The 14,666-nt window shown below is 40.5% G+C and overlaps 2 protein-coding genes across 5 annotated transcripts; one reads left to right on the top strand and one right to left on the bottom strand.

Annotated features, from left to right (window-relative positions):
* Window positions 1–3,063: 3,063 nt before the first annotated feature.
* On the top strand, window positions 3,064–8,611 carry LOC111260014 (uncharacterized). The gene is made up of 8 exons (XM_022832457.2): window positions 3,064–3,327; window positions 3,509–3,703; window positions 3,945–4,782; window positions 5,357–5,538; window positions 6,030–6,252; window positions 6,454–7,099; window positions 7,355–7,648; window positions 7,820–8,611. The coding sequence occupies exons 1-8, from the start codon at window positions 3,216–3,218 to the stop codon at window positions 7,982–7,984; spliced, it is 2,655 nt and encodes an 884-aa protein (XP_022688192.1). The 5' UTR covers window positions 3,064–3,215; the 3' UTR covers window positions 7,985–8,611.
* A 2,615-nt stretch (window positions 8,612–11,226) lies between these two features.
* Window positions 11,227–13,346, bottom strand: LOC111260021 (uncharacterized). 4 transcript variants are annotated; one of them, XM_022832472.2, is made up of 4 exons: window positions 13,248–13,346; window positions 12,305–12,517; window positions 11,924–12,067; window positions 11,227–11,630 (listed from the first exon to the last, which is right to left on the bottom strand). In XM_022832472.2, exons 1-4 carry the CDS (start codon window positions 13,305–13,307, stop codon window positions 11,565–11,567), a joined length of 483 nt encoding a protein of 160 aa, XP_022688207.1. In that variant the 5' UTR covers window positions 13,308–13,346; the 3' UTR covers window positions 11,227–11,564. The 4 variants fall into 4 exon arrangements, with proteins under 4 accessions (XP_022688207.1, XP_022688226.1, XP_022688217.1 ...); XM_022832491.2 differs by lacking the exon at window positions 13,248–13,346 and adding an exon at window positions 13,053–13,200; XM_022832482.2 differs by lacking the exon at window positions 13,248–13,346 and adding an exon at window positions 13,142–13,195.
* Window positions 13,347–14,666: the final 1,320 nt, after the last annotated feature.

Here is a 14,666-nt window from a genome sequence, read left to right as displayed (position 1 = left end):
TAAGTGTTGGCTATATTGTTGACAACGCGCGTATCTTTTTTCTTTTCCACTGACATTGGAGTTTGGAAGTTTGACAATGTCTTTAATATTTCCTGATAACTGCAGCGATGGTAGGGCTAGCGTCACGTCTAGCCGAAATTGGGCAAACTGATAGTAGATGGTTTGTGAGCATCCTTAAGTATCATATGGCACTATAACTACAGGATGGGCGGCAACGATGAATTGCTTAATGTTTTCCTAGAAGAAACAGGGAAAGTTAAGAGCTGCTAATGAACGGGTATTTGGCAGCTGAAATGCCCGCTTGCATGAATTGTACACGATTTTTTTTATAACGGTCCGTAGCGTATACGAGAGGCGAAAAGCACGACAGAGGAAAGCACAATAGTAGAAGCAGAAATATGAATATTTTATTTGTTTCCCCTGGTGTACAGGTTTAAAAGGAATGTAATTTCAATAAGTTTCTTACCTTCAGAGGAAGACAAAATGTCTGAAAAAAGAACCTAGCTAAAAAGAAAACTAGGTACCTTCGACAGTACCAAAAAAGCAACGCCAATACAAGTTCATTGAAAAGTCGAAGCTTTTCAATGAACTTGTATTATTATTATTGTAAGCTAACGGTGATTAATTTGTGGACTGAATAGACTCTAGATATGAAATAAGTAAAAAATGTTTTTCATATTTTACGTTCTTAAGTGGTCAAGTATTACTTCGATTCGACGATTGGCTCCCAGCGCGAAACGAAGTGTGTCCGTGCGCGAATTTAAACCTAGCATCATCTTTGCATGCATTTCTCGAGTTTAACAGGCAGAAGCGTTGTCGCGGAGTACCAGTATAATTTTTCTACTTATCTTACAATCTCCGACAACATTTTAATGATGATGACCGACCATTTTTGATAACGTTTACTTTTAAACATCGATAAGTTCATTTTCTTTTACCCTAAGCTTGTAAAATGTATTTATAGCGCCAAATTCGCCTGGAACTAACCTTATTTGGGGTAGTTTGCCTTGCTTTGGCAATACGAAACCCATGGGCACATAGGTCGAATAATAACAATAATTTAATATCGATTGCAGTTGCCTACTGTCCATATAGCGTTTTTTTTTTTTTTTTTTGAGAAGAAGAATTTTGAGTCTAGATTGTCATGTCATTGAGTTGGGTAACTGTAATAAAATTTTAAATATGTCCCAGGCTAGCACCCACTTTCGAACTTCATAGAGGAATGAAGTACTTTTAAACCTGCTCAAATGCAATAATTTATAACGGAAGGTCTCCGGCAAATTGACCCTTGGATGAAGAACACAAGTGTTTATTGGCATTCTGGTGTACATGTCGGGTCTTCTCGCAAGGCGTGTGTACTGTGCTTCGGCCGAGCTCTTGGACAGTGTAAGGTTGCTTGAGGCAAAGTGAGACACTTTTGTGACACACCTCAACAATCTTTCAACGGCTTTTATTGTTAAATTATGACTGGGCAACAAACATAACCGCGATATCTGGATTAGTGCGAAACACACCCACGGAGATAAATCAGAATGGCAGAACTTGAACTAACAGAGGTGAAAAGTTCTGTTGTTATCTTTGCGGCGCAAAACGGTAGCGTGGAAATATGTATATTCAAGTAAAACATGATGAATATCTGGTTTCGGACCGGAATTGCTTCACGTATCGTTAGTTTAGTAGGTAAAAACGTTACCACTGTACCTGATTAAGCCGTAAGAAGAACGCTTGATATGCCGATCCCGAGAAGGTTTTGGATACGTGGTCCTTAAGACCTTCAAATATACCTCAGTCTAGCTTTCACGCTATGTATTTTTGTGAAATATATCAGTTCGCACTATTTGCACAGTTGTATGCTATCAACTACAGAAAAACCGCTGCGGTGTATTGTTGGTTTGCATGGCGTACGCATCATTCGTGGCACTGTTGTCGAGCTGGAGGATGGAAAGCTATTAGGTTTCATTGGTAATACAATGCCATATGAAGCAGTGAAGGACATATTATCGAGTAGAACAAGCAAATTTGGTAGAGCCACTGTAACATAGATCTGGTACAAGCGTAGTTATTGAAATCAAAGCATTTTTAGCGGATTCTACTTCTTGATCTTGTTTTAATGGCTGCAAAGTATTTAGACAAATAGACAACTCTGACGCCGACGCTTGAATCGTTGAACACTATTAGTAAGTCTATGTTCAAAAATTCATATGTTTAAAGAAGACGTGAGTAGTCCCCGATGTATGTAAAAAAAGATGTATTTGTTATCTGCTAATTTAGTCGTGAAGCTTGTGTTAACACGTGCGCAAAATGGGTAAAATGTTGTCTAATTTATTTAGTTGTGAGACTTTTTTGTGCATGGAACTATTCTTCTAATTTTTGCAACCACAATGAGTTTGAATTTTCTTTATTTCATAATGATTGAGGTGCTCGATTAACAATCTTGTCTGTTCTAATCTGCTGTTAGCAGATGTTAGTGTTACATGTTAGCATTTTTAGTGGTACCGATAATACCGATAGTCAACTTCTGCAATTTTTTACTATTCGAATTCATCAATCCTCTGAACCAAGTAGCATCTGCTGAAAGCTGCGAAAAAGTTTTACCAACCTGCTGGTCTCCATGAATAGCTATTAAGGGTAATAGGCGTAAAAATCAATTATCTAAGAAATTCCGATGATTGTTTTTTTACAGTGATAGGACTAAAGCTTCAAAGAAGCAGTACATTCTTTGTCGCTACTTAATCATTTAAATGTGATATTTATGGAAGCATGGATTAACTTTCGCTACAACGTTGCCATACCAAGATGCACCCCAAAAGATAGTGTAAATATTATTAGATAAAAATGAATTCGATTGCTATAGATGGAATGGATACGTAACTACCTATTTGTTAAACGAAGTGAAATGTTTGTTTTGCTTACGAATATCTTGGAATCGCAATAAAATTGAGTAGGAATTTACGCCATTTACTAATACTTGAACCTTTGGGGATTAGTTTTAGTCCTTAACTGAGGATGTCTGGGTTTGGAAAATCATTTTGACATACATGGTAACACAATAGTCAAAATTGCTGTGATCTAGACTCGTTTACACTACTGCTCACCGTGTCCTGAAGTACGCGCTGCGGTTATTTCGCACTTCACCATCGCTTTGAGAAAGGAGGTCACCTGCATTGGATAGCGCTGCTTTTGAATATTGTTAGAGCAATTGCGTTAAATGCAATATGAGCGCCGTTACAGGCCCCGTGGAAGGGGAGGCCGGTCAGCTGATCGTTGCCGACAATTCTCCAGAACAACAGCAACAGGCCGCACAGGCCCATGCAGAGGGAATCTCTGGTGAGTACCAATACGGAAAATTAGTAAAATGTAAACTATACAATAAATGACATTCGCTAATGACCCCTGCAGATGTGCAATAAGCTCTGGTACGGCAGCAGTACGCTTACCAATGCAGAACTGTAAACGTGCAGGGTTTGACACAAAAGATTTTTCAAAATTATTTTTTATGCTACTGCAGACATCCAGAACTACCTGGCGTCTTTTAACAAGGAAATTGCGGACCAGCCAACAGTGGTTCGTGGTGGGGCTACTCTAACCACAGTAACTGCTTCCGGAGCTTCGCAAACGACAACGACAGATGCAACAACACCAGCGTACTTCGTTACACAAACTGCTGATGGGCAACTACAGTATACACCGGCTCCTACAGGAGGTTCATCAGATGAGAATTAATTCATGTTTTATCATTTTCTACCAATAAATTGATTTTCTTTCTTCGCACTCCTGCAAGACACAAACATTTACATAATTCCTATGGCAGGTACCAGCACATATGCTTTTATTAATACAGCATCATAAAACTGATGAGACATACACTTACGACTATTACTAACTAGTAATGCTATTGCCTGAGGAAAAATAAAAATATTTTTTAAATATCTGTCGTATTTCAGGCGCCTACTTTACAACAGCCGAAGGTGCAACTTATTATTCGGCTGATGCGTCAGCAGCCGAAGCTGGTCCAATTGTCCTGGTCGACGGATCACAGATCCAACAAGTAGCTGGAGTAGGTTTAAATGTGGGTCAGGTCGGCGTAGGTACTGTTAGTGTGGCAGGTGCTAGCGGCGCAGATGGAACTGGCCAGATTGCGCTGGCACTGCAGGGCCAAACGGCCGAAGCCATTCTGAAGGCTGCCACCCAAGGCGGCCAAATCCTTACAGCTCAGCCTGCTGCCGGTCAGCAGGCCGGAGTTCAACAGTACCAAACTGTGACAATCGTTCCTCAGGACGCAGGAGCCGCCGGAGGCGAAGTGTCGTACGTGCTTATCGTATCGCAGGATGCAACGAACGCTGGAACAGCGACGGCAACATTACAACCTGTTGGACAGGTGGCCGTAAAGAAGGACCCCCAGCAGGATATATCTGTGTACGAATTCGATGATACGGTCAGCCATAAGCAGACGGGCCAACAGGTTGTGACGCGCGCCCAGCTGGACAGCGACGGAAAGGTTCGAACAGTCAAGGTTGTACAGAAGAAGGTAGTGCAAACTTTGACCCAAGCTCATATGTGCACGTACTGCAATTATACCTCGCCCAAGCGATATCTACTAAGTCGTCACATGAAAAGCCATTCCGAAGATCGACCCCACAAATGTTCAGTATGCGAGCGCGGTTTCAAGACGTTAGCGTCATTACAAAATCACGTGAATACTCACACGGGAACCCGACCCCATCAATGTAAGGAGTGCGATGCCTCCTTCACGACTAGTGGAGAACTCGTTCGACACGTTCGGTAAGTTTCGAAAAATGTAGCTTTTTATTGTGGTCTTTATTAATAACACACGTAATTTTGCTGCCTAAGCTCCGTATGAGAACCCTATACGGTATGACACGTATCGACACCATACGTACCATTTACCCCCCCCCCCCCCCCAAGGTAACGCTATTTTATTTATACATTCTATTTTTCTATTGACCCTGACGTGTATTGCTGGGAGTATTGCATTGTAACTACATTTCATCTAGAAATTACTATATTTGACGGCAGCCTCACATACCATATCAACTAGAGCTTTCAAATTAAAAAACTCAGAAAGATGTGCAATGATCAGCCGCAGTCATAGCGATTTCGAAATTGGCCTCGAATAAGGCGCCGAAAGAGAATAAATGTAGTATTTGTCATAATATTTGCAATGAATATACAAGTCTGAGATTGTCAACGGGAACACAGTAGTCATTTTCGACTCTCGTCAGATATTTGAAGAATCATAGCCGTCGCTTTTCATCGTTACGATATTGCTTGAAATGAAGATATACTAGTTACAAGAAATGTTGATCTCCATTATATCACTGTTATTTCCTTGCAGATATAAGCATACTCATGAAAAACCCCATCGATGTACTGAGTGCGACTACGCGTCCGTGGAACTCAGCAAGCTTAAGAGACATATGCGGTGTCATACGGGTGAAAGGCCATACCAATGTCCGCATTGTACATACGCCTCGCCGGATACCTACAAACTTCAGAGGCATCTCAGAATACACACAGGTACCCTGGATGAGCCAAGAGGGCAAAAAAGCCAATTATCGTTTAATAGCTGACAAAATACAGAATTGCGGTGAGAATATAGGGCTTGAGGGTTGTGTACGACCTAAGAGTGTGCTCATTATAATTAGTTAAGATTTGTTTGTGACTAGGTTGTACGATGAGCTTGGCTTTTATACGTTAGTACTCAATAAATTACTGCTGATATCTACTGCATCATGTCTGGTCCATCGATAGGCACCGTGATTGCAAAATGACCTAGGCAGTAGCCCTTGCATCACAAGGTGTCAGCTTCAAATTCTAGACAGTTAACGAGCGGCTATATGGTAAACAGTTCAGTTCAGGGAGCTCATGAGGGTTTTCTAACCGAACTGTAGTACTTTATGTACAATCCGTGTGTGTGTGAAAGGTACTGTGATTATAGTACGTAGTCGACATGAGTGCTATACGCAAAACCAACTTCTTTATTTTCCTGTCTCATTTGTGACTTGTAGGCGAGAAGCCGTACGAGTGTGATATCTGCCATGCGCGCTTTACACAGTCGAACTCTTTACGCGCTCATAAATTGATCCACACCGGCCAAAAGCCGATCTTCCAGTGCGAACTCTGTCCCGCTACGTGCGGCCGAAAAACAGATCTGCGCATTCACGTACAGAAGTTGCACACCTCTGACAGACCGTTGAAGTGCAAGCGGTGTGGGAAAAGCTTTGCTGACAGGTAGGTCGTTTATTCAGTGTGATTCATTTAAACAGACATAGAAATTTCAGCGATGAACATCCTCCACCATTGAAGTTCTCGTATATAATATATCTGATATAATGCTATATAATGCACCGTGCTTATCTACAACTTGCAACGTATAGTAATATCAGATTGAGAAACATTTTTATTTGTTTCATTTGTGACTCGTCTGTTCAGGTACACATACCGCGTCCATGCCAAAAGCCACGAAGGCGAGAAATGCTTCAAGTGCGATCTCTGCAGTTATGCGTCAATATCGCAGCGCCACCTCGAATCACACATGCTTATACACTCTGATCAGAAACCTTTCCAGTGTGACGAATGCGATCAGGCGTTTCGACAAAAGCAACTTCTAAAACGCCACAAAAACCTTTACCACAACCCTAATTATGTTCCGCCAACGCCTAAAGAGAAGACCCACGAGTGTCCCGAATGCAATAAGGCATTTCGGCATAAGGGCAACCTTATACGCCATTTGGCCGTTCACGATCCGGACGCCACCGCCCAGGAAAAGGAAGAAGCCATGCGTATTGGCCAGCCGAAATTACCCGGAGAAAAGAAAGACGGCGAAGAGGATGACTATGACGAGCTCATGGATGATCCGGATGAGGAGTTCTCAGACGAAGACGATGACGATGATGACGACGAAGATGAGGTTATGGATGAAGTTGAAACCAACAATGTTTTAGGAACTAATGCCGATGGAGTGGTTACGGTTAGCGGCCACCAGGTAGCTCAACAGGGTGGGCAGGGCACAGCGCAGGTTGGCCAGCCACAAGCGACGACGGGGCAAAACCAGGTGGTCGTACTTGAAGTGATACAGGTAAGCAGATAGTGATCACAATAACAATGATGATTTGCAGATTAATCGATACATTTGCGCAGTATAGAATATGACATATGTAGATAACGATGCGTTTTGATATCATTTGTTGTGGCGGTCCATGACCATAATTAGTAGGCTAAGATAATATTGTTTTATATGTCTATCTATCCGTATATGATATTACGCAACAACAACGAATACAAGTAAATAGCTAATTAATTGTGATGATTATGATGCTGATGAATGCTATAGGTACCACAAAACGCAGATGGGACAGGTGGTGGACAGATACAACAGCTACGGGCCGTTGACGCCAGGAGCACGTCGGGAGGACGGATGCTACAGACAGCAGATGGCAATACTCTCATTATTCAGCAAAATGGAGATGGGACGACGACACAGCTACTTCCACAGGGAGAACTTCTACAATTGGAAGAAGGTGCCGATGACCTCCTGGGGAAGGCGTCCCAAGAAATTAAAAAGATGGCAGCCACTCACGACAGCGATAAACAGAAGGACGTCGAAGAATGTTTTGGTTTTGGCAATGTACGAGACAGCACAAATATTTTTTTATAGAAGCATGTTTACTCCCATCTAAATTCCGTTTGTTAGCGACTGATTGGATTAAATAATTTTTGCGACACAGCTCAGAGTTATTCTGTTCGAAAAGCAGGCAGTTAGTAGTGTCATTTAAAACGAAAAATTTTCCTACTTCAGGATGCCGACGAAGATGAGGCGATCCTCTCGTTACCCGCAGGAGGTGCTGCAACCCGCGCCGAACTCCAACAACTACAGCAGCAAGTGCCACAGGGGGGACAGATTATCCAAGACTCCGGTGGACAACAATACATTATTGTCCAGCCATCTAGCCAAGGCATGTAGATCGCCCTTTTGAAGAACTCAAGCGAACCTGATCTAACTATTACCTCAACATCCCTGCCACGATTTGCCGACCCGACTGGACCAAATAGAAAAAAAAATTAGGATACCTTCTAATCAGATGTTCTAACTACAGAAGCTTCTATATCAGTTATTTGCCCCAAACAAATTTTGCTCGTAAAAGTCAAGACTGAACGGAGGTGCTTGCTATAGGCGCTAAATGATGCTGGGTTTCCTTCAAGAAGTTTCCAGTGGGTACCACCTCGCAGGACGCTACCACCGGACATGATGTTAACACATAGGTTTTTGTCAACATTTTATTATACCACCTGTAGCGCTGTTTTCTCTTACAGCAAGTAATTTTTTTAGGTAAACAAGCGCCATTTGTGGTGACTGGTACCAGCCATCGACAAGGTGAAAAAGTTTCAGATCATGATTGGAAGTCTTGGGAAAAGTATTAATCGCACATCAGTTATGTATGAAGAAAGGGCCTATCAATGTCTGTAGTATGAAATTTGAAAAATCACGATGTATTGTGATGTAGTCGGTCAATTGTGTAAATTTGGATTATTTATCGTTTTCCTTTTTTTGTTTAATTAAGCAATAAAATATCGTTATAGATATCGTTACTATTACTATCATTTTTTAGAAGTGCATACTTAAGTTGCGGTAGAGCTTGCTCTATAATATTTTGTGCATATGGATAACGAACTGATTTACACACTTACCTTTAAATGCTGATGATCAAAAGAGAACCAATAAACATACAGACCGTCATTTGTCATCAGTTAAACGTAACCAATTTTCAAAAAGTTCAGTACCTATCTATTCCGTATATATTATAGTGACGCCTATACTCATATCTATATACGTAAGACACTGCCTGAAAGATGTAATAGCGTCGTCCCACACGGGCAAAGCGTACTTAAAGGCGCAGATAAGAAATGTAGACTCCGATAAGGGTGAATGGTAATTCATCGCCCAAAAATCGAGTTTAAATATGAGTTATGCGATCATTGATGGACGAAAAATATGTGTACAGACAATCGTGTATATATCATTTGACGGTCACGTCGAATGTCTTAGTGAGTCTGATATGTCTGTCGAAGTACGATGGGAAGAAAGTTCCTTCAGTGTGAAAGGTAGAAAGAGAAAAACGGGAAACCATGGATGTCACAGATTGATGAATAGGCGTCAATGGCTCGGACGTTTCGAAGTGTTGCAAAATGTGCTTCGTGTGATGTAGCTTAAGCGATGATGAGCAAATAGTCTCTCATAAAAATATCATCTTCATGATCGATGTCTGGGAACATCTAAGCGAGTTATGCGAAAACTATGATGAAACTAATTGGAATGGTTGAGGAAATTTCGAGTCTGGGGCTGATCATATTAACGATCTTAGCCACAGTGGACGACATTAACTCGAAGCGTTAGCTACGTAACCGACCGCATGAGCATCAAATGGAAAGTGAAGGTTCATTGTAATTTGAAAATACCTTGAGTTACTATTACACTATATGAAAAACACAAATTACCTGTGTGCTTATTTGCTCGTAGATTATTCCGAAGACTTCACCAGAGAGGTAGAAAGCTTCATTTATTTAAATATAAATAAATATAAATAGAGAAATCGGTCATACCTAAAATAAGCGGCGCGTTCGCTTCCAAACTAAATGTCATGCTTTGATCAAAAATCGTGAACCCATTTATTATCGGTGCATTCGTTAAAGACTCACCTACGTCATGATCTGGCACAGTCAATTTACAAAAAATACCAATTAAATACACTTATCGATTTGGTCTCACAGAGTCAAGTTTCTTTGAACGGACCAGTGCTAAAGTATATATGCACTGATCGTTTTCTACGAACAAGTTAGTTCTCTATAAAAATTAGAAGAAATGTTTGTTTGCTAAGGAAAAGTTGTGGATATAATGAATGAGGAACTATTGACATATTACGTCAGAGGTGAGAGGAAACCGTAGTAGCAAACGCAGTATACTCCAAAACCATGTTAAACGAACTCGATCAAGCATATGCAGTCATCCATAGCTACCCATAATAGATAAATACAGTGCATGTGTTGGCGATGCCATCACGGCACGTGCTAAAACGGACACTTAGCTTTTCTTGATACTATATATGTTGTGCGTTCCCGCCAAACTGAGTTAAGCGGAAAAAAATTGCCTTATTATTGAATTGCTGCCTAATTGACAGTCAACGGCTTTCAGTTTCATATACACCTGAAATTCAGTGGCCTATGTAATATCGTTTAACGCAGCCACTTTTATAAAACACGGCTTGTTTTGGAACAGTGAGCGGTAGGCGAAATTGGGGTAAAAAAACACCAGGTGACTGTTTCTCCTACCCGTTATTGTATGTCGACAAACGTGCGATACAATGTGAACAAATGCTTCGCTCTACCAATCAGGTCTACTCAAATCCGCAACTTGGCACAACAAACTCGAATTGCACCAAATCTCCAAGTTCCATATGTCTCAACAGTACTGCAGATTTTATACTGTTGAAAAAAGAAATGGTAATACTACTATGTTTCGAAATCAGTATTCTTTCGGTGGAGCAAACACAGCAATCCCTATGGATCTGGTATTATATAGCTCGGCCAATACCTGTATAACAGTTGAATTTTAGTCTACCTAGGTTTATAAGTGATAACTTTTTATACTTAGAGAAAATACAAAGGGCTTTTGCTGTGTCTCTCGATACGTAGTAGATATCGTACACATCACGGTACGTTTCAGCTGTAAATTATCGGTGGCCAATTCGAAAAGGGATCTATCATAGAAGACAACACTTCTTTCCTTACATATTAATTCCTATAAATACCTGAATCGCCTTAAACAGGTATCAGCAATTAGGTTTTTGCTGCACTGTCAGATTCAATTTCAACGGAACGAGTAAACAGTCAATAGTATACATCTAAACATACCTGGACTATTGCAGCCCAGTAACTTGCTTTCTGTGATAGTACAGGGCGAAAAGCTCAGTGGTGAATGGTTCTAGTAGAAGCAGCTACCTTGTCTAAACCGCCACTAGAGGTATGCTTAAATGCATTTTATACAGCGGCGCCGTTTTATTGATCAATAACTATTTTTTTACGCATTATCGCTTCTTGTAGTTCATCCCAATATATTTTGAGCTCCTTCTTAGAAACATGGGTTTACCTCGACCTATTAGGAACGTAGCCTGCTTCATTTCAGAGTACAACAATCAGAATATAATAATATCTAAACATGATAAGTGACGCTTTTATTAGCAATAAAGATGCTCTTCTCTTTTAAAATTTTCAGGTCTATTCTCATATCACAGACGGTGTTGATGACGACACTATGACTTAGTGTTGAAATGTTCGTTCGTACATGCTTGATCTGAAGACTAGATTCTACAGAACGGGTGCGCAATTGAAACGGCAAATTTTTATTGTACTTGGTTTTGATCTTTGCATTTTTTTGTGCTTTTCGTTGAGCCTGAGGTTTACTTTGACTATCCTGCAGAGCGATGGTTTTGTCCAGAGATAAATTCACCCTTATGACAATTGTGGTTAGTTGTTTTGATTTGCGTCTTTCAAACTTTTCGGCAAAATTTTTGCTTTTTTTTTTTATTGGCAACGGTCTCGTTGGTGCATTCCACCTAAAATGCATAACAAATAAGACAACTGGGTCTAGTTGTAGCTGCTTAGTATTATAGATTAGGGGGAACTCTGTAGATTGTAACGAAGTCAATATATGCGACGTTACCTCCATAATTGTCCTTTAGTGGCGTACTTAAGCGTTAAAATTGATTTCTCTTCCGACAAAAAATGTTTGGTTTTGTTGCAAACAAATCTTGAATATAAGCAAGTCCAAGGGCAAACATTTACTTGTGAAATAATTGCAACAAACGAAATATAAGAAACTTGAAGCAGATGGACCAGGATGTCATACCTTGAAACAGCTGGGCTCCCCGAACACGAACGAGTAGCGTTGACCTTTGTATCGACTAATGATTACGTCACACCGGTACGTGTTTGAAGGCTGACCCTTTGGCGTGACGATGTATGTGAATGCATGAGCAGAACGCTGCAAAACCTGTAGTAGTATAATAAAAAAAATAGACGATACTAGAATTTCACAGATATGTGCTGAGCTGAGAACGCTGAAGGTTACTAAATAACGAAGTTCTCATTCGCACAAAGTGAGGATTATCTTGAATGCCTTCTCGTCGCGGCGCTGCATCTACGTGCACTCTAATAGACCACTTGGATCGAATAAATCATTCAGTTTGTGTACTTGGTTTAGTCTACTGAGCATTATGGAGATACGTACACTAGGTGTGCTATAACGGAATAGTTCCATATCAGATTCTGAGGTGATCAGCTGCGGATACTTCTGGGCTAGTGCTTCCTGCGCCACTTCCTGGGCTTCGTGACGCCACTCCATCTCATCTCCTTGGCAGGTGATTATATGGAGGAAGGTTAAGATGTTTAGGATAGCTAAAAATACGTACCCATGACGACTCATACCTGGTATTGTATTTATCTGCAATTTATATAAGAACTTAAGTTCAGCTGCGTTTTTTTTTTTTGCTTTACTCTTATTCCGCAGTTCTCTTTTGTAAGGTTCACCCAATTGCTTATTCAAAATATATTTAATATACTATGTGAAAAAAAAAAGCTCTTGTTCGAGGGGTCTCCGCTATTATTATTATATTTCGCTATCAACAATTTCCATGTCACATAGCAACGCGTATCATTTCAATATACAGCTCCTTTTCTCTTAAGCCTTTCTCTACGTCTATCAGCCTATTTTAGGGAGCAAATTTAGTAATTCAACCCTGTCAAGCAAGTACTTGTTTATTCAATGAGTCTCTTTTCTGACACTTTCTCTTTTAAAGCTTTTAAATTTCCTTTGCGATAAAGACACATGTATATATACGAAACACGAGGTCACCTTATGTACGTATGCCACCAACTTTGTAGTGCTATTACGTCTTCTCGCCGCGCACCTTTGGTGTCTGGCGATGGCAACGCTTGCGTTATCAACAAACAACGTCAATCAGCTAGTTTGTACGTACGTTTCAGCTAATGAGTAAAGGCAGATAGTCTGACTAGTCCGATCAAGTAGGACTGCTTTGAGTCACGTCAAGCGTCTTACGATATTCACCGGTTCGTTAGAGCGAGCAAAATAAACGGTGCTCACCATCACTAATGGATTAATGCAGCTAATAAAAAAAACATGACGGCAATTTTGTCGAACGGCAAACACTTACTTTGAGGGTAAGGAGGCCGTGGTTGACAACGGAGAGACGAAACGAGTGTACGGGAAACATTTGGTTACTCTACCCAAGATGACGGAATTCAAGCCAAAGCAAGAAAGGGCACCAGACCGCAAAGTGCGATTATTTCTTCTAAAAAAAAGCTGCTCCCTTTTTCTACTGCAGGACAGAATACAACGGTGAAAAAACTACGTCATATCTGTGTAAACGTTGCGAGCACTGTGGAAGAAACTCGATTGTGTGCAATGGTCGAAACGGTCAAGGCCTCAGCCAGCCCGTAATTATGTCTTCTCGAAAAGGGAGATTTAACAGAACGACGTCCGGTTGATTTTTCATTTAAAATCGGGACTTTGCTCTACAGAATAAATCCTTCATAAATATGGCGTTAAGAGAAATACGCACGAATCTCCATCTGCGTCGTTTACGAGAATCGCTACTGGAAATTCTTCACGCTGCCCCTCCTTAAAAAGTGTGAAAGGTCAAAATATATGCGAATAACCGAAACTTACGCAGAACACACACGGATGTCTCTCATAGCATAATGTAACTGATTTGCTAACGCAACTAGCTTATGATTTCCTCAAAAGCACGCTCTTCTTATGGACTGCCAACATAAAAACAAATTGTGAGATAAACTTTCTTAAAGTTGGAAAATATGTACGTTTTACGTTTTGTAAAGCAATTTATTCATTTATTACTACCAAGGTCCACTGAATTGGCGATTTAAGTAGAACATTTATGGAAGCAATGATTATTTATTATTATATATAAGAGTTCACGTTTGCAAGGATCTGCAAAGAATGACTGTACGGCGTTATGTACATCAAACAAAGTACACCTGAGGACTTATAAAATGACCGCAGAGGAAAGGGTAAAACCTTTAACGGACAATTTTAAAAGTGAACAAGAATGAAACAATATATCTGTGGCTGTATCAGTCAATCAAAAAGTATCAGTCGCCTTTGGGGAACGCTAATTTATATCGGTTATTTCTGTCAATTTTTCACGTCTGAAACAGTTCAGCTGGGCCACTTTCCTCGTCCGTGCACCATACGACCCGTATAGGCCACCTCATTGCCATCTGTTGCTGCGTATTCATTGCTTCACTGTTTCAAGTGCATTTGTTACTTACTCAGAAAAAATTAGCGATCGGGCCAATAATTTCGTCAATAATTTACCGCTTTTATCAACTGTTTGTTAAAAAAAAAAGCTAACAATTTTATGTCGTTTTAGGACTTTGAGAGCATAGGCCGCGTTTTTCTAATTACTATATTGCTTATTTCGCTCAGAGGCGTCCATAATTTTTTAATCAAATTGTAGGTAAAGCGCATCGCTAGGTAGTTCACATTGCTGTGACGCTTCATTGAAGAAGACGGTTGACCGAGTGGCTTCATTTTGAAGGTCTGTAGCGCT

Source organism: Varroa jacobsoni, unplaced genomic scaffold (genome assembly GCF_002532875.2).
Source record: "Varroa jacobsoni isolate VJ856 unplaced genomic scaffold, vjacob_1.0 scaffold_39, whole genome shotgun sequence".
NCBI lineage: Eukaryota > Metazoa > Arthropoda > Arachnida > Mesostigmata > Varroidae > Varroa > Varroa jacobsoni.
The sequence above is the reverse complement of the archived record's forward strand: the minus strand, read 5'-3'. Positions and strand labels throughout refer to the sequence as shown.

What these genes read in the sequence shown, in the direction of transcription:
- LOC111260021 (XM_022832472.2), bottom strand. Translation starts at nt 13,307, where the DNA reads ATGTTTCCCGTACACTCGTTTCGTCTCTCCGTTGTCAACCACGGCCTC. An exon ending in ACGGCCTCCTTACCCTCAAA is followed by an intron (nt 12,518 to 13,247) that starts GTAAGTGTTTGC and finishes TATAAATTGCAG; the next exon opens with ATAAATACAATACCAGGTAT. An exon ending in TCCGTTATAGCACACCTAGT is followed by an intron (nt 12,068 to 12,304) that starts GTACGTATCTCC and finishes ATACTACTACAG; the next exon opens with GTTTTGCAGCGTTCTGCTCA.
- LOC111260014 (XM_022832457.2), top strand. Translation starts at nt 3,216, where the DNA reads ATGAGCGCCGTTACAGGCCCCGTGGAAGGGGAGGCCGGTCAGCTGATC. An exon ending in CCATGCAGAGGGAATCTCTG is followed by an intron (nt 3,328 to 3,508) that starts GTGAGTACCAAT and finishes ATGCTACTGCAG; the next exon opens with ACATCCAGAACTACCTGGCG. An exon ending in GGGAAAAGCTTTGCTGACAG is followed by an intron (nt 6,253 to 6,453) that starts GTAGGTCGTTTA and finishes TCGTCTGTTCAG; the next exon opens with GTACACATACCGCGTCCATG.